We start from the raw sequence: 18837 nt of genomic DNA, 5'->3' as shown, positions 1-18837 counted from the left end.
TTAAATGTAAAAATTGATTAGAAATGTATAAATAAATAAGAATGAATGAGAATTGAGGAAAATTAGAATGAAGTGATTATACGATGCCACGTAGGATAGGATTTATTTTGCTGTAATGTAAAAATGATTAGAAATATATAAATAAATAAGAATTGAGGAAATTAGAATGGAGTGATTATACGATGCCACGTAGGATAAGATTTATTTTGCTATAATAATAAAAAAAAATTGATGATTAGATTTAATAGGATTATTTTAAATTAAAACATATTCATGTGCTTTAAGTAATCAATTTTAAAATCTACCAAATATTAGATTAAAAACCTACCGAATATTAAAATAATATAAGGTGCAAGTATGCAATCTTCTTAGTAAATGTACAATTTTATTTTCATAGGAGAATATCTGATTACATTAGGTAGTGACATCAGCTTAGTAAAAACAAAATGTCTTGCATAATATTCTATCCGACCATAAAAATATTATCCATTTTATCATTTTAATTCGTTTATAGAAATATTACTTTCATTTCATATATTCACTTTTAGCAAGTACTTCCTCAAACAATCCACAAATTATAACACTCAATATTATGTACTCAATTAAATTAATTAATTTAAAACTATAATAAATATGAGACCTTATTCTAAATTAAACAATCAACCAAATTAATCAATTCAAAAGTATCATAAAAATATGACTCTTATTCAACTCACAACACACTTAATCAATTTATTAAAATTCATATCATTATAAAATAAGTAACATTTTCATGGATAGAGGGAGTAAAATTTTTGTTCGAGAAAAATACCATTCTGCAATTTAAAAAGAAAAAGAAAATGTGATAACCTAAACTATGGAACGTAGCTGAAAGACAAGGGAATTATTTACTATATTTTATACTTTCCAGGAATATTCAAAGTCAGCTTAGTGTTGGTCTTCATTTGCAGCTTCCTCTCGGCTTCATTCTTTCACATTACAACTCCCTTCTCTTCTCTTCCTCTTTCCTCACACCAGAGAGAGAGAGAGCAATTTTCTCAATCTCCTCGACAACAATCTGAACCTGTACCATGCATGCTTCATCCAACAACATGATCAAAAATGGAGTCCTCCTTATCCTCATCATCCTTCTTGTCAGCCTACCCTTCCATGGAAACTCACAAAACAATAATCCTAACCAAGAACAGAACATCCTCCTTGGACTCAAACAACAATGGTCCAATCCCCCCTCCCTCAGCCACTGGACACCATCGTCCGATCACTGCAAGTGGCCGGAGATCACGTGCACCAGCGGCTCAGTCACGGGACTCATGATCATAGACAGAAACATCACGGATGCAATCCCGCCATCAATATGCGACCTCAGCAACCTCACCCACATCGATCTCCAACTCAACTACATCCCAGGACACTTCCCCACTGTCCTCTACAACTGTTCCAGGCTTCAATACTTGGACCTTTCCAACAACTATTTCAATGGAACAGTACCCAATGACATAGACCGTCTCTCTCCGCAGCTCCGGGCGTTGAACTTGTCTGCCAACAGCTTCACCGGCGACATCCCTGCTGCCGTAGGGAGACTGCCGAACCTCAGGGGTCTTCAGCTGATGTCAAACTTGTTCAATGGCTCTTTCCCGTCAGAAATAGGCGACCTCTCAAATCTGGAGGAGCTGTCTTTGGGCTATAATGGTTTTTCACTGCAATCAATCCCATCCAGTTTCACTAAGCTGAAGAAACTGAGGAATCTGTGGATTAACGACGCCAACTTGATAGGAGAAATCCCTGATAGCATTGGGAATATGTCGGCCTTGGAATCTTTGGATTTATCTACAAATCAATTGAGCGGCGGAATTCCTGGCAGCCTCTTTCTTCTCAACAATTTAACTTTCTTGTACCTTTACAAAAACAGGTTATCTGGACCCCTTCCTCAGAAGGTCGAAGCCCCAAAGTTGCAGATTCTTGATTTTTCTAACAACACTCTTAATGGGACAATCCCAAGTGATTTTGGGAAGTTAACAAGCCTTACTGGTTTCGCATTGATGTTTAACCAATTGTCCGGTGAGGTGCCAGCAAGCATAGCCAGGTTACCACAACTTGTAAATATCAAGCTGTTCAACAATAATCTGTCAGGTGTATTACCACCGGACTTTGGGAGGTACTCGAAGCTGGAAAGATTTGAGGTATCTGAAAACCAATTTGAAGGTGAAGTGCCTAAAGATTTGTGTGCAAATAAGGTACTCAGGGGTGTGGTTGTCTTTGATAACAAACTGACAGGTGGGTTGCCAGATTCTCTAGGTGATTGCAACAGTTTGGAGGTAGTCCGAGTTTATGACAACAAGCTTTCTGGTAGAATCCCGGATGGTTTATGGACATCAGAGAATCTAACCAGGCTGATGATAGGCAACAACTTGTTTTCTGGTGAGCTACCAGACAAACTAGGCTCTAAACTGCAATTGCTCGAGCTGATGAACAACCATTTCTCGGGCCCAATTCCAGCTAGCATATCTTCTTGGAAGAATTTGATAGTGTTGAGGGCAAGTAACAACTTACTAAGGGGCGCGATACCACAAGAATTGACAACTCTTGCATCTCTGTTAGTTCTCTCGCTGGATGGTAATCAACTTTCTGGTCAGCTGCCATCAAGTATAGTCTCATGGAAATCTCTGTCAAATTTGAATCTCAGTAGAAATCAACTCTCTGGCGAAATTCCTGCCACAATGGGCCGTTTGCCGGATCTTGTCTCCTTGGACTTGTCAGAAAATGGATTTTCGGGCCAAATTCCCCCTGAATTTGACCTTTTGAGACTATCTTTACTCAATGTCTCCTCGAATAGGCTCACAGGGAGAATCCCAAGTCAGTTTGAAAATGGAGCTTTTGCCAGAAGCTTTCTGAACAACTCAGGCCTCTGTTCCAATATCCTAGCATTAGGCCTCAGCACTTGCCGTGCTGAAACTAGGAAGTCGAACAAGTTCCCTTCTGGACTCATTGCTGCAGTATCAAGCACAGCGGCAGTGGCCTTCCTAGCAGTCTTTCTTTACACAATATATGTATGCAGAGGTTACGTGAGGCAAAAGCAGGTTTCAGGCTCAACTTGGAAACTCACTTCGTTCCAGAGGCTAAACTTCACAGAAGCAACCATATTGTCAAGTTTGAGAGATGAGAATCAAATTGGAAGTGGAGGATCTGGGAAAGTATTCCGTGTCCCCATAAATCGCTCAGGAGAATACGTGGCTGTTAAGATGATCTGGGACAATGTTAAGTTAGATGAGAAGCTTGAAAAAGAATTCCTAGCTGAAATTCGGATACTGGGCACTATTCGGCACTCCAACATAGTAAAACTACTTTGCTGCATTTCAAGCGAGACCTCAAAGCTTCTAGTCTACGAGTACATGGAGAATCGTAGTCTGGATAGATGGCTTACATAGTAGAAACAGATCATACAACATCTCAGGTTCAGTCCACCATGTTGTCCTGGACTGGCCCAAGAGGCTGCAAATTGCAATAGGAGCTGCTCACGGGCTCACCTATATGCACCATCACTGTTCACCGCCAATTATCCATCGAGATGTGAAATCAAGCAACATCCTCTTAGATTCTAAATTCAATGCAAAGATCGCAGACTTTGGCCTAGCAAGAAAGTTGATCAGGCATGGAGAGCCTAATACCATGTCAGTAGTAGCTGGCTCTTTTGGATATATGGCTCCAGGTAAGTATTATATTTCACTCTCAGATATATTTTGAATCACATCCAGTTCACTGGATATTCATTTATTAACCATATACTGTATTTCAGAGTATGCTCAAACAAGAAGAGTGAGTGAGAAGATTGATGTGTACAGTTTTGGCGTGATCCTTCTTGAATTGATAACTGGAAAAGAGGGTCATTACGGAGACGAGAATTCGTCCCTTGCTGAATGGGCATGGCGTCGTATTCAAGAAGGGAACCCAGTACTTGACATGATCGATGAAGATCTAAAGGATCCCCTCTACTTGGAAGATATAAACACTATACTCAAGCTTGGATTGATCTGTACCAGCACATTCCCTTCGAGCAGACCAGCAATGAAGGACGTCCTGCAAATCTTACTTCGCTGTGGTCAAAGGCTGCCCATCGGTGAGAAGACAAATGGAAACGAATATGATGTTGCTCCTCTCCTCCAAAGTTCCGATGCAGAGGTCCTTTCAATCCGATGAAAGTATTTTCACTTCCGTATGATGATGAGTTAGATCTACATGTATAGAGCTTTACTAGTAAGCCTAGAGATCTTCAAATAAAAATAGCAGGGGATGAGCTGGATATTCAGATTTAGTAAAATCATTATAAGTAGAGAGAAATAAGAAAGAGTGATATTCACCCTTTCTTAATTTTACTTTTTTTTTAGTTGTCACCCTTTCCTATTACTACAACTATAAATATCAATAATTCAGTATTGCAAGCGTGTATGTTATATTTCTCATCTGATTAACTGAAACACAGAATTTCGAGTTGTGTTAACTATTGTCATGTTAAAAACTCTGCACGGAATCCCTACAGCAGAATTTAATTTGGAACATTAAGCTGATATTGAGTTAGTCCTACTAGTATTCAAAATAATATTCAAGAAATCTAGTTAGCAGATTCTACAGCATAAGATACTACATAGAATCTACAGATTTAAAACTTGAATTAGGCATACTTCCACTCTAGGAGTCTTACTAGGATACAACCAGAAGTCTCATCCACCAAGTTCTGCACGAGTTGGAATCACAGGAACGAGATAATTCCCAAATGGCGAGTCGAATACTCTAAAGTTTCCAGTGCAACCATCTTGCTGCGCCTGGGAAACTGCATAATTCCTTGCTTGTTGAATCCTTAGACTGACATTGGCATTTTGAGCCTCGTGAACCTGATACATTCGTTATAATGTAAGATAGCCAAAACTACAATTGCCACAAGATTGTGAATGACAAACAAATCATAATCAGAACAAACACAACATACCATGGATTTCCTCATTGTATTCAATTCAGCATCTCTACTTTCGGTTAATGGGAGACCAGGACTACACAGAGATGAGCTGATATCACACACATAACACATTGTTAGCTAATTAAAACAAGAAAACCATCATAATATGATGGTCTAAAATAAAGATCTTGCATGTGGCTGAAAAGCAATAATTGGAATTGCACAAGAATTCGCAACCCATAATAAAAACATACAAACAGTTCGAGCAAAGAAAGGAAATCGATTATCAGTACAATATTGAATCTTTTATTTCGTTTTTATAACTCCTTCTCACTCACTGTTGCTTGCAATCCAAATCCTTCAAAAATCTAAGGGACGAGATTAATTACCTGGAAGAAATTGAAGGGTCGATTTTCTTCCGCTTCGACGGAGGCTTAAATTTCATTTCAATTTTGGGGGTTTTGGTTCTCTGCACTATTTCTTGAATCGGTTTTCCGGGACGCAGTGATGCTCACCGAACATCCGAATTCAACATTATTTATAGGTTTTTTCTAAATGCTTGAATCCAAGATCATTGAATTTAAAATTAATAATTTATCCATTGTGCCATAATGCTCTCATTGATTTTATTATAAGTATTTGATTATTATAAAGAAAATCCCATTTTGGGATAAAATCTCATTGCTATTAAGGAAAGTTTTATTGACTTTTATAAGTATTTTTTATTTTATTAAAAGTCATATTTTCTACAAATAAAAAAATGTTACTCCCTCCATCCTATTAAAACTGGCTTGTATTTCATTTTAGATTGTCCCATTATAAGTGGCTTGTTCCATAAATGACAAGATTTAACACATAAAAAAGTGTAAGTTCTAATACTTTTAATCACTTTACACTTTAGATTGTCGCACTATAAGTGGCTTGTTCCATAAATGACAAAATTTAAAACCCGCCACTTTTAATGGGATGAAAGGAGTATTTGTTTTTAAAAAAATCTTATTTAATTTTATAAAAACGTCTTACTTTATTTTATAATGAATATGGTAAAATCTCCCTTCCCCACCTCCAACAAAAAAAATCTCATCATTTTTTTCTTCTTCATTGAATCAACCTCATACCCCTATTTCCCACCCAAAACACAGATGAACACAAATAGAGACCGACACACAAGCACGAAAATGATGAGTTCTCAATAAAGAAGCAACGAGTAAGAAGAGTAACACGGTCATCAAATTCTATATCTGAGTTACTATTCAAAAATTTGGTAGCTATCGGATCCCCTACGTTCGATTTCTTATGTAAAGAGGAATAATAATTTTACTTCAAATCGAACTCTTATTTCGAGCCTTCTTATTATTCATCTAAAATACTAAACAACTGGCTAAGTCTAGATATGTTATCTTGATTACCAAATAAGCATAATACCTCCTTTGTCCACAAAAAGAATGCTACCAATTTTTCTTGTTCACGAAAAATAGTTTCATTTTACTTTTTGAACAATCACATCATATATTCGTTAATATATTTAAGTATAGATTGTACTTTTATTCTATCTTTTAACTAATAATGTACTTTTATTCTATCTTTCTTGTACTAACTTTATTCGTATAAATTGTATATTTATTCCACATATAATAATTTTAACAATTTTATGAAAATTCGTGTCCATCCTCAAATGAGATATTTTTTTGGGTAAATATCACTTTAAGCCTCAAACTATTTTCGCTGTTAGAAATGGATATTGAGCTCATTTCTCCCTTAAAAGGCCTTTTAAGGGAGAGGGTTGCCTCACCATATAAAGTGGCTCATGCCACTATCTCCAATCCAAATGTGGGACACTTCAATACACCCCCCGCAAGCGCAGCATGGACTATCCCAAATGCGATGCTGTTGACAACGATATTGGGGGGGCATCATTGGATTGGGTTGGCTCTGATATTATGTTATAAATGAATATTGGGCTCATTCTTCCCTTAAAAGGCCTTATAAGAGAGAGGGTTGTCTCACCATATAAAGTGGCTCATGCCACTATCTCCAATCCAATGTGGGACACTTCAATACACCCCCCGCACGCGCAGCGTGGACTATCCCAAATGTCATTTGTTGACAACGATATTGGGGGGGCCATCATTGGATTGAGTTGGCTCTGATATCATGTTAGAAATGGATATTGGGCCCATTCTTCCCTTAAAAGGCCTTTTAAGGGAGAGGGTTGCCTCACCATATAAAGTGGCTCATGTCACCATCTCCAATCCAATGTGGGACACTTCAATATTCGCACTATCAATTATATCCTAAACTATTGAAAATAATTTTTTAAACCTTAAACTATCAATTTTGTATCAATTGTACCATTCGTCTATTTTTTTTTTTTTTGCTCCAAAAATTTGACATGGCTCAACGGATGCCACGATGTATTTAGAATTATTCTTTTTTGACCTACATTATGTAAAATAACGTAATTATATTTCTTATTAATTAAAAATTCAAAGGGTGAAAAATAGATGAAGGGTACAATTGAAATAAAATTGAAAGTTCAAGGTTTAAAATATTATTTTCAATAGTTGAGGATATAATTGATAGTGCAAAAATAGTTTAAGCTTTAAAGTGATATTTACCCTATTTTTTCATGGACGGAGAAAGTGATCTCAGTTAAATTTAGGCATACGGTGCTATTTTTGTAAAAGTGTCAATTTTTCAATATAGACTCATAAAAAGTGGGCACTTCAATTTACCGACTAATACATTTGTATGTGCAAGAAAATAAAAACTTAATAACTTAATTACTAGTAATCTGCGTTTTCTTTTGTCCTATATGATCCCATAATAACAAAAATTGCACCATGGCAAATAGCGCCAAAAACCATAAAGTTTGGCGCGATTCTCGTTTTTCCCCTAATCTAAAAATCTTTTATTAAAATTCTTGACAGTTGCTCTGATTCTTAATTTTCCCTTAATGACATGATGTTTTCCAGCCACTAATTACATGACGTGTCATCCTATGTGGCACACTTATGCTGAGTCATTAAATGAAGCCCAAAACGGCGCCGTTTCGGCCCTAAATTAAATAAACCTATTATACAATGAAATTAAAAGAAATATTTTCAAAGGCAAAAACTGAACAGTCGTCTCCTTCCACCCTTGTGTTTCATCGTCGTCTGAGGAAGAAAAGCACGAGTTGTTGCTAAATACGCTCTGGATGATGAGGAAGACATGGCAAATTTTCGTCTGAGGAAGAAAAAGCACACGAAGCACGAGAGCATGTATAAAATCGATGCTCTGGATTCTTGTCAGTGTGCAAAATACGCATTGAAGCTTGGAGCCCATGGCCACATACTACTCGAGCGTCAAGGCTAAAGTTTCCGAGCGAGAATGATGAGGAAGACATGGCAAATTTTTGTCTTCAATGGCCTACAGTGGTTTGGGGATTTTTTTTTTTTGGTGAAGAACCCTAATTTCACAAGGGATTTCAGTTCGTGCTCAATTTTTCAATTTGATTTCATTAAATCCCCAAATAATATATAAAACGGCGACGTTTTATGTTATTAATTAAACATTGTCGTTCGTCTTGTTGGAAAATTAAGCCTACGTGAATTTTTGATTGCCATGTCAGCATAAATTTGGGGGAGGATTAATTTTAAGGGTTTTAACGAGAGATTTTTAGATCATGGTAAAAATGCGAAACGGGCCAAACTACAGGAATTCTGACGCTATTTCCCCTTGGTAGAATGTCACTGTTTTTCTTCTCCTTGATTTTGGTTGGTCGAGCTGATAAATGATGAATAATGCGTAGGAATTTTATACATATCATCGACCAAAAAGAAAAAAAAATGATATTGTATAGGTAAATATGATGAGAATCAAATAGTGATCCATTCAGGGCCATCAATGAAGTTCAGAGAGAGAAAAGGCTTAGCCTCTTCATCAGTAAGCTCTCTTGACCATGCCACTCTTCCTGCAAACTTCGCCCCTGCTCCTGTGCATTTGTATTGCCCATAGAATACAGTCCTGTCATTCAACATTCACTTCATTTAATTTTATTATTCAGAAAACCCAAAATGGGGAGAGATTGGAACCCTCATGTCACATCTTGGTGTATATTGCAATGTAAATAGCGAAAAACTATAGTAGATTAATACAAGCTCAATACAAAATTCATTGTTTCAATGATTATTTGCTTAAAATATTTAAATTAAAAAATTGCTAGATAGTAATAATAAATTAAAAAGTAAATAATAACTCAAACCCCATGTATATATATGCACTTGGTTCCCGCTACACTTTTATATGTGATGACTGCTCGAGCCGAGGCCTAAGACGGTGTTTGGCTAAATTTATTTTAAAGAGTTTATAAGTTTTTAGAACATATAAAATGTTTCAATAAGTTATAAGATGTAGTTTTATAAGAGTTTATAAGTTGTCAAATGTTTGGATAATTGAGCTTATAAGTTAGAGAAAGAATTTTTACTTGCAGAGAAAAAAAATACTTAGAGAGAGAAAATCGAAGAGATAAGAGATATGAAATTAGAATGATATATATATGATGAAATAGTTATAGTCGAATTATTTTTGTAAAATGAGTGTTGCTTATAAGATAATGAGAAAATAAATTGATGCACAGAAACTTATTTTCTTATCAGCTTATAAGCTCTTTGAGCTTATTTTCAGAGCTTATAATTAAGCTATTTAAGAACTTATTTTATCAAACACTTTTAAAAAGTTTATAAACTTTAAAACAACTTATAAATTATTTTAAAGAGTTTATATGCTCAGCCAAATATCCTCTAAGTCAGCTAGCTGATCAATAAGAGCATCCGCAGCGCTATATATATACATAGTGCCAACTCAAGTTGGCGTGCATGAGGGGAGGCCGCGCTGGAGGGCCAGCGTGGTGTGAAGATTGGTGTCGGGCACGCAGTTGGTTTGAGGCAGGCGCATGTGTCTCACACTGCAAAAATTTAAGAAAGGAAAAGAGAAGGAGAGGGAAGTGGAAGAAAAGATTTGGTAGGGAAGAATGAAGAAAAGGAAAAAGAGAGAAGAAAGGGGGCGACTGGGAAAGAGGAAAAAAAGAAAAAAGAAAGGGGAGGGGAGGGGTGGGGTGGGTCGGCGGGTTCTAGGATAGTTTTTATTTTTTATTCCTTTTTTCAATATTTTTTCGTTTTAATTTTGATTATTGTTTTTTCAAATTTTAAAATCTAAAATTTTTTAATTCTTTTAATTTTTTTTTACCTAATTTATTTTATTAAATTTTATTTTATTTTAATTAATGTGATGTTTTATTTTAATTTTAATGAAATGTTAAATTTTAAAATAAAAGAGTAAAAATGAGATTAAATGAAAATGGTGATTATAACGCCAATGCATTAGAGATGAGTGACGCTAAGGTGTGGACCATCCATTAACGTCATTCATTGGAGATGCTTTGAGAGGACAAAATGGGAAATTAAAGTATATTCTAAAAAGTATTGTTTTTTTAGCAGTCTACAAAATTAGGTGATTAACCAATGAAAGACGTATCAATGGGATAAACTGGGCGGCCAGGCGTGGTTTTATAATAATATGCATTTATAATTAAGTGAAACAGAAAAGTAGATTAGAAAAGCATAAGAAATGGATTAGGAATTGTAGGATTACTAATAATTTATAGAATAAAATGTTAATTAAGGTAGCTAGAGCTACAAAGCCAAAGTTAAATAGAGCAGTTTTTCTGCTGGAAAGGTCGAGTCTCTAGGGAATGCGGAGTTGCTCCCACTAACCAAGTAAAGTTTTTATAGATTAAACTTGTATATTTTATTTAGAGGTAATCGTAAATAATCACACTTGTTTTATTTATTTTTTAAGATATAATTTAGCTTTGTTGCACAAAAAACAAATGTTTACAGCTTTTGTAATTTGTAACATTGATGGACATTATATTGAGTGTAATTAAAAATAAGATTGGTGTCAAAAAAGCACACATAGATAATTGTGTGATTTTTAATTTGAAAAGGGATGTAATTTTGTAGTAATTAGAATTGGAAAAAGTAGTGAGAGAGGGAGAGAGACATACATTTGTCTGGAAGGGTCGCCCCAGTTGTACCAGCCTTTAGGGATGATAATATTGTCCATGTAAGTGTAGGAAAAGACGACCCTAGAAAAGGGGCCCCACGCCCTCCCAAGATACAGAGCCCCCGACCCCCTCACTCTGCACTTGACAAACGAGAATCCACTCGACTCTAATATGCTGCTTCTTCCCTGCGCCGTCACCGCCCCCACTCGGGGCGCTATCGCATGCACGTCACAGTTCTCAAACAGGGAGAGCCCGTTGCCGAAGATGAAGTCCACGGAGCCCTCCATGTAGCAATCCTTGTAGTAGTGCCTGCCCACCTGATCGTACAGCGTGTCCTGCGCCCCCACGAACTTGCACCCCACCAGCACCGCCGTGTCGCCCGATATCCGGAACGCCACGGCCTGCTTCCCCACCGCGCCCGCCGCCGGCACCGGCGTCGTGTTCTTGAATGTGATGTTCTTCGCGATGAAGAATGGGGAGTTCACCGCGAATGTGGCCGACCCGTACGTACCCAGAGGCTGCGTTGCGGCTGTGTCGCCCCATTGCACTATGGTTTCGTCTGCTCCGCCGCCTTCGATCGTTATGTATGATTTCAATGGAGGTATTGTCACCTTCTCACTGCAATTTTTTTTTTTTCAAATTAATTATCAATAATTGTATAAGGATTTTTTTTTTTTTTTTTTTAAATCAGAGTTCATGAAAAAGGACAAATGGCAACACAAAACATTCCCGTGAACCACTTGCATTTGTTATTTAGCCCAAATAGATCACAGCAGTAGTGTTGGACCATCAAATCAAAATTACTCATCACATGTTTTATTTTATAATTATTTAATTTCTTTAAGAAAAATTAATATTCTTACTTTTGATCATGTAAAAATAGAGAAAATTAAGTTTAGTGGGAAAAATGATATACTAACGTGTAAATGCCTGCATGGACCTTGATGAGGACTCTGAGAAGATTGATGGTAGGTATAGAGTGAATTGCATCCTGAATGGATGTGAAGTCTCCATATTTGGGATTTTTGTGGACTGTGATGGTGCGATATGGTGAGGCCTTGTTGGTGGCGGTCTTGAATAGGGAATGGTTGAGGCTTCCCACAAAATCAACCCATTTCATGAACTGCTGCTCCGTGGTGTGGCATCTTGTATTCAGCAACAGAAGCACAATTGTCGCATGGAAAATCAGACGACAAGGCATTGGCATTGGCATTGCATTTGTTAATTGAAGAGTGGTGGATCATGAGTTTCGGAGAAAGGACTATATATAGGAAATAATAATGGTGTCAAGTGTTAGTTTTTGGATTTGGTGAGGTGGGGATGATTGGAGAAGCATGAGAGAGGTGTCACGGGTAGAATATATGTGATGTGTTAGAAATTATCACAGGCCAAAAAGCAGGTTCCCACGAATGCGCTTTTAGAATTAAAGAGATGAGGCCCGTGAGGGAGTGCATGACTCATTTGTTTGTTTCTCAACCTCACTATATTCCTCTTTTCCAACCTTATACCTAATGGCTAATGCTTTCAATCCACCATTGCTCTTTTCACATAAGATATAATATAATGCCCAATACTAATTTATGCAATTCACATTTTTTTTATCATCACATATATCGAGATTATATAAATGCCTGTGACATTAATTACAAACTAAATACAAAAATCCTAACCCTCCTCAAGTCCTCATCTTTTTTTTTTCTCCTTAATTCATATTGAATATGTCCTCCAAACTTGACCGTATACGGTCCACAACTCTGCCTGCGTACAAGGTTTTAATTTTTTTTTTTCCTTTGTACTTCTTCTTTTTCTTTTCTATGGGCGCGGGTAGGCTGGCGGGGCGTTGGATGCAATATTAAAAGAGGTGGTCTCCTGTAAACCCGAGTGTACCATACATTCGGGTTGTACCAGACCTGGATCATGACCTAATTGGACTATTTTGACCTATTTTTTCTTGAAATGATACTAACACTAACACGATCTTAGAATGACACTAACAATATTTTGTTTTATAAATGACACTATTTTGAAAATAACACTAGCATTATTTTGTTTACAAAAGACATTAACACTACATGTAAATGACACTAACACAATATCAAAATGACACTAACACTTGACATTCGAGTAGGATAACCCAATTGAATTAAATTAAGGTCAGGATTCGAGTCGTGTACGACTCGAGTATACAGGGTGTATAGGAGATTTTGTGACATTAAAATGACAAAAGCTAGTGCATCCAAAATGTAGGATGCATTGGTTCTAACTTCTAATTAAATTCAATTAGGACATACTAATCATAATTCTGATTTAACTTGGATGAGATACATAATGCATTATAATGCATCAGAGTGGGTCTCTCTTAAAATAGGATAAGTGCAGTATATTGGTATCCAAAGTATGAATAGTTATTTGGGTTAATTATCTATACATTACTCAATTATTATTAAATTTTAATTTTACATAAAAATTTTAAAATATAACGTGATAATTATTAAATTATTAATTTAATTTAATTTTGCTAACGACATCAATTTTTATGCTGACATGGCCATCAAAAAATCTGAGATCCTCAAATTGCAAATGAGATCCTCTGTCCCAAATGTATACTTTAATATAATATAAAAATAATTAACAAGGGTTCACTTATCCAATTAGGGTTTATAATTATTATTTTATATTTATTTGAATTAATAATAAATTATTTAGGTTCATTAATTCAAAGTTAGGATATATAATTTTTTAAATACCAATTTTTAGTGATAAATATTAATTAGACTTCATAATATAATAATAATTTTTATTTTTTATAAAAAATATTTATAAAATAAAAAAATTAAGAGTGATATACGATGGTATACACTACATTTTGGGACAGAAGATCTCATCTTATCAAATTGGCCGACAAATAAAACAAGCACCAACCCTTCTTCATTGACTTCCTACGTACGAAGGTGCGAAAATAAAATTCAGCTAAATAAGAAAAGGAACAAATAACAAAATAATGAAATCAGTAGCAAAAGTAAAGTTTATAAATATCACAACTATGCCATACACTCGTAAGTAGGGATGTCAATCGGGCCAACCCACTCGATTTCGGGCTAACACATTCGGTTTCGGGTTATTTTCGATTCGGGCTAGTCGGTTTTTTTATTTTTCGGGCTAAAAATTTTCGACCCTAACCCTAACCCACTCGGTTTCGGGCTAACCCGTTTGGGCCCACAAATTTACGCTTTTTTTATATGTGTAATTTTTTTATATGGATAATCATATTATTGTAATAAAAATATGTAGTGCTTTTTAAATCAAAACATTTCACCTTATTTTAGATACAAAAATTAGTGTTATTTTAATGTATATTTACATAATATCTAATTTTAACATTGTTTCCAATAAAAATTGTATATAGATATAACATAAATTACTATCTTTCTTTGACTTTTATATCATAAATATTTATTATTGATCGTTAGAAAAAATCAAAACATATTATACAAGCATCAAAATGTTATTATCAAATTAAAAAGTAAAGTATTAAAGTTTAGAAATCAATTATTAAGAAAGTGTTCGGTTAATCGGGCCAACCCACTCGGTTTTTGGGCCAATCCTATCGGGCTCGGGCTATTTTCGGTTCGAACCATTCGGGCTAAAATTTTTTCGAGCTAAAAATTTTCAGCCCTAACCCACCTTTTTTATAGGTCTATTCGGGTCGACCCATCAGTTTCGGACTTTTTTGACATCTCTACTTGTAAGTTCGTAACTATGTCATATTAGCGACATGTCTTGAATTAAATTAAAAGTTTAGTAGTAATTGTTAAGTAGATTTTTAAGTTGATATGCAAAAGTAGAATTTAATCAAAATTTAGTAGTTTACGCGCTATTACATTTACACATACATTGAATGACATGTGTTACATGTGTATGCCACATCCCCATAATTATGCCACATCAACAACATTTCATTTTCTGATTTGGTCAGAATTTGACCTCGTTAGTAAAATCAGATTAAATAAATAATTCATTAATTATTACATTAAATTTTAAAGTTTATATACAAAATCAAAAATTAATGAAAATTCAATTATTTATACACAATTATCCATCATCCCAAATTTGCTGACCTCGTTAGCAAAATCAAATTAAATTAATAATTCATTAATTATCACATTATATTTTAAAATTTATATACAAAATCAAAATTTAATGAAAATTCAATAATTTTCCTAAAAAAATGAAAATTCACTAATTATACACAATTAGTCATCATCCAAAATTTGCTCGGAAGAGATGATGGAAATTTTACTTTGGGAGTGAATTTTACTTTTATATCATAAATATGTTTAAATGGACTAAATTATTTTTTAATGTCTCAATCACCATTATACTTGAGAGACAACATCTTACATATTTTTGATATGTTCTGAAAAAGAGAACGATTTGACAACTATTAGTCAAAAGTCCATCAAATTGCCCTACCAAATGATCTGGCTAGCCACACCGACTAGATGGACTTTTGACTGATAGTTATCAAATTGTTTTCTTTTTAAAAAAATTCTTATACATTTCTGACACAATCATATTTGTGTAAAACATGTACAAGCTACTTTTCACGAAAAACCTAACAAGTCATCAACATCTAAAGATATTTAAGTTCGTTCACTTAATTTAGGCATAAAATGCCTATGTTTATAAAAGTAAATATTTTTCATACATATTTAATAGAAATGGACATTTTTGTCTGTTAACACTTGTTTTAGTGTCAATTATCTTCATATGCGTGTGCGTGTGTTGACCTAGTGGTAGGTGGTTAATGTCCACCATAATCCAATTTTTAAATTTCTAATTTACCAAAAAAAAAAATATTCCCTCCGTCCCATGAAGCGTGACTCATTTCTTTTCGGCACGGGAATTAAGAAATTGGTATTTTGTGTGTTAAGTGTGGTAGGTGAAAAAGTGAAAAGGTAAATAAAGGATAAATTTTTTGTCATTTTTAGAAACAGGTCAAGCTTCGTGGGACAACCCAAAAAGGAAAGTGGGTCACGCTTTGCGGGACGGAGGGAGTATCATCTTCACATAAAAATATGTGCTCAATCATTGAGTTATAATTTGACGAAAAAGAAAATCAATCATTATCGGTAGTTCCCAACAATTTTTGTAGCATAGTGCAAATTCATATCATTCTTTATGTAATATAATATACTATATATATATATATATATATATATATATAATAATAAGGGATAATTGCATAGAAATACACCAACTTTGATCAAAATCCAAATTTAACGCAAACTTAGGATCTTCCAATTTAATACACCAACTTCCAATCTTATCCAAATTTGACACGGCTCAATGTTTTAAAATTCGAAAAAATGACCCCTTTTTAAAACTAATTACACAAAGACCCATCTATGTTTTAAGTTGGGATTTCCTAGTCCAAAAAACTTTATTTCCTTATGATGTTTCTTCTAATTATAGCTTGAATGGTATATCGGCTGGAAACTTTCCTCGTGCCCGATAGATTATTTTTTAATCTGGGTCTGGACTGTGAGACAATGCCACGTACTTTCAAGCAAAAAGATAAACAAAAGATCCTAGTTGAAAATGGTATCAGAGCCGGTTTTTATAGAGGAATTATATAATTTTTAATTTATTTTTATTATTAACCCATGTGGGAGGAGACTCCATTAAAAGTTTATGGATCCGGACGAGTGTCCGAGATGTGTACACTACAGGAACTCTCTCCAGAATCTGGAGATAGAAACTAGTCACTTTCTAAGTGATCTCAGGTGGAACAATCGAGTCCTCGTTACCAACATACGACGAGGAGGAGATATCGAGTTTATTCGCGAAGTCATCGCGAGTATCCAGTTTTATCATGAACATCTCATGATAATGGCCACGGCCAGAGCAAGGATTGAACGAAACATGGAGGAGGCCCATCAGTCACACGATTGATGGAACCAAAAGACAAGGCAGGAGTAGTCTACCCAGGCTACCAAAAGATCGAGTCAAGCTCTTCCGACAACGTCAACTTGCGGGAGATCCAAAAGACGGTGGAATATTATGGCGTCAAGCTGTACGATCTACCAATGGAGCTAAGCAGAATATCACTTCAACAAGAGGAAATCTTAACCCTCTTGCGTGATATCCAGAGTAAATTGGTGGAGACCGAAAGGCGAAAACCATGTTCCGGAAAAATTCGGAATCAATGGTCCAACGACCCGACGGATTCCCCTATATTTGAAGCAGCACCTAAGGAGTTGCAGCCGAAGGATATAATCCGAATCATGAAAGGCAAATATCATGAATAGCCTTGACAGAATCGGATTAGAAGATCTTCAGGAGTTAGCAGAATCCTTTGCTAACCTCAACATGGTGGATCTAAAGATGAACCAAGGAGATGAGGTGCCCAAACCCGAGCACCAAGAAGAAAGTTCGTCAAAAAAGGGTGGGGCTTCAGATGATGCCAGCCATTACCAGCGAACCAGAAGACGCAGGCCACAGATGCGGGATACTCCTGTAGGAAAGGCCACACTTGAACCAATCCATCCCTATGGATTGATTCTCAACATCGACGAAGCCAGCTTCAAAGATTGGGAGGATCTGATCGACGAATGGGCTTCATCATTGAATATCGTAGTCACCACAATCGAGTACGATAAAAAGGAGTTTGCCAAAATCTTCGAAGCAAGTTTGGCAGGAATGGCAAAACAATACTGGGATAAAATTGACATCTCAGCAAGGGAAGAATTGTTTACTAGCACAAAACCTTATGACATCATTAAGGAGGCTACTAAACAAATTAAGATCTATTTCTTGGGAATGGGTTTTTTCGAAGGATCCGCAGAGGAGAAACGCAAGAAATATCATCAGGCACTCTACAATCTAAGATTAATGGTGCTAGAGCCAAAAGCTCTTGATGAATTTCTACGTCTTTATACCCTATATGTTCATATGGGGGTGGTTGATGCTCAAACCGCCAAGGACCTCTTTTTCACAAAGTTCCCAAGTCCATGGAGGGAGATGCTCATCAACGAGTACGTGTCACCAGGAGAATATCCCCTGGACAGTGCATCAAGAAGAATGTCTTATGTACACAAAAAGCTGTCCGAATGGTGCCAGAAGGCGGCGGACCTGAGGAATCTCAAGAAATTGAGGAGACTCAACAAGAAATCTCCATTGATGTGCGACAACATTGATCTTCCAACAGAGATTGGTGCTGAGTTGCTATATCAGAGAAGGAGCAGAAAGAAACATAGGTACCAACCCTATGAAAGAAAGTCCAGGAGGAGTTCTTGGAAGCCAAGAACTATGTGGACCAGACAGAAGGCGCGCTCCTACAAGTCAGGCCAACGGAGCGGACCATCAAGAAACCGATTCTCAAATCAAAAGAGAATCCCGGCGAGGAAAACTTTCAGGCGTACTCAAGCCAAGGCAAATGAAAGTTTCAAAGATTGCAACTGCTGGTCGTGCGGTGCAAAGGGGCATATTTCAACCAATTGCCCAGACAACGAGAAAAGGGAGATAAGAAGATTCGAATCCACACCGGATATCGAAGACGCTATCTTCTACCAGAAATTGATACCCGTGTATCAATTCGAAGATATATCCTCTGATGAGAGTATATATGAGCAAGAAGAAATCTTTAGTTCTGAGGATTCGGAGATGACCGATGGAACTACCGGAGACGAGTCAGACTAAAGAGGAGCACGAGGTCCACCACACTCAGAAGGAGGATCAGAATGGATTTACCAGCCATTTCCTGATCCCACAAAAAGAAGTGGTGAAGCAGCTCGTGAAAAAACTCAAGAAGGAAACCGAGGAGGTTCAAACCTACCAA

The 18837-nt window shown here is 36.0% G+C and overlaps 2 protein-coding genes across 5 annotated transcripts; both read right to left on the bottom strand.

Moving 5' to 3' along the window:
• Window positions 1-723: 723 nt before the first annotated feature.
• Window positions 724-5539, bottom strand: LOC130988550 (uncharacterized). 3 transcript variants are annotated; one of them, XR_009090132.1, is made up of 4 exons: window positions 5338-5520; window positions 4982-5057; window positions 4697-4886; window positions 724-4528 (listed from the first exon to the last, which is right to left on the bottom strand). XR_009090132.1 is itself a non-coding variant. In XM_057912433.1 (3 exons), exons 1-3 carry the CDS (start codon window positions 5391-5393, stop codon window positions 4716-4718), a joined length of 303 nt encoding a protein of 100 aa, XP_057768416.1. In that variant the 5' UTR covers window positions 5394-5539; the 3' UTR covers window positions 4540-4715. The 3 variants fall into 3 exon arrangements, 1 of the variants encoding a protein (XP_057768416.1); XR_009090131.1 differs by having other exon boundaries at window positions 724-4229; window positions 5338-5519; XM_057912433.1 differs by lacking the exon at window positions 724-4528 and having other exon boundaries at window positions 4540-4886; window positions 5338-5539.
• Window positions 5540-8576: 3037 nt separating this feature from the next.
• Window positions 8577-12472, bottom strand: LOC130988549 (probable pectinesterase 53). Of its 2 annotated transcripts, none has more exons than XM_057912431.1 (3): window positions 11918-12472; window positions 10998-11615; window positions 8577-8956 (listed from the first exon to the last, which is right to left on the bottom strand). In XM_057912431.1, exons 1-3 carry the CDS (start codon window positions 12208-12210, stop codon window positions 8809-8811), a joined length of 1059 nt encoding a protein of 352 aa, XP_057768414.1. In that variant the 5' UTR covers window positions 12211-12472; the 3' UTR covers window positions 8577-8808. The 2 variants fall into 2 exon arrangements, with proteins under 2 accessions (XP_057768414.1, XP_057768415.1); XM_057912432.1 differs by having other exon boundaries at window positions 11938-12215.
• Window positions 12473-18837: the final 6365 nt, after the last annotated feature.

This window comes from Salvia miltiorrhiza, chromosome 6, assembly GCF_028751815.1.
Source record: "Salvia miltiorrhiza cultivar Shanhuang (shh) chromosome 6, IMPLAD_Smil_shh, whole genome shotgun sequence".
In the NCBI taxonomy this organism is placed as follows: Eukaryota; Viridiplantae; Streptophyta; class Magnoliopsida; order Lamiales; family Lamiaceae; genus Salvia; species Salvia miltiorrhiza.
Note: the sequence above shows the minus strand (reverse complement) of the source record. Positions and strands in the feature narration are given on the sequence as shown.

Coding starts and splice junctions, on each gene's coding strand:
- LOC130988550 (XM_057912433.1), bottom strand. CDS start 5,393: ATGAAATTTAAGCCTCCGTCGAAGCGGAAGAAAATCGACCCTTCAATT. Junction 5,058..5,337: donor GACCCTTCAATTTCTTCCAG/GTAATTAATCTC, acceptor GTGTGATATCAG/CTCATCTCTGTGTAGTCCTG. Junction 4,887..4,981: donor ATACAATGAGGAAATCCATG/GTATGTTGTGTT, acceptor CGAATGTATCAG/GTTCACGAGGCTCAAAATGC.
- LOC130988549 (XM_057912431.1), bottom strand. CDS start 12,210: ATGCCAATGCCAATGCCTTGTCGTCTGATTTTCCATGCGACAATTGTG. Junction 11,616..11,917: donor GTCCATGCAGGCATTTACAC/GTTAGTATATCA, acceptor AAAAAATTGCAG/TGAGAAGGTGACAATACCTC. Junction 8,957..10,997: donor GGCGACCCTTCCAGACAAAT/GTATGTCTCTCT, acceptor GTTGAATGACAG/GACTGTATTCTATGGGCAAT.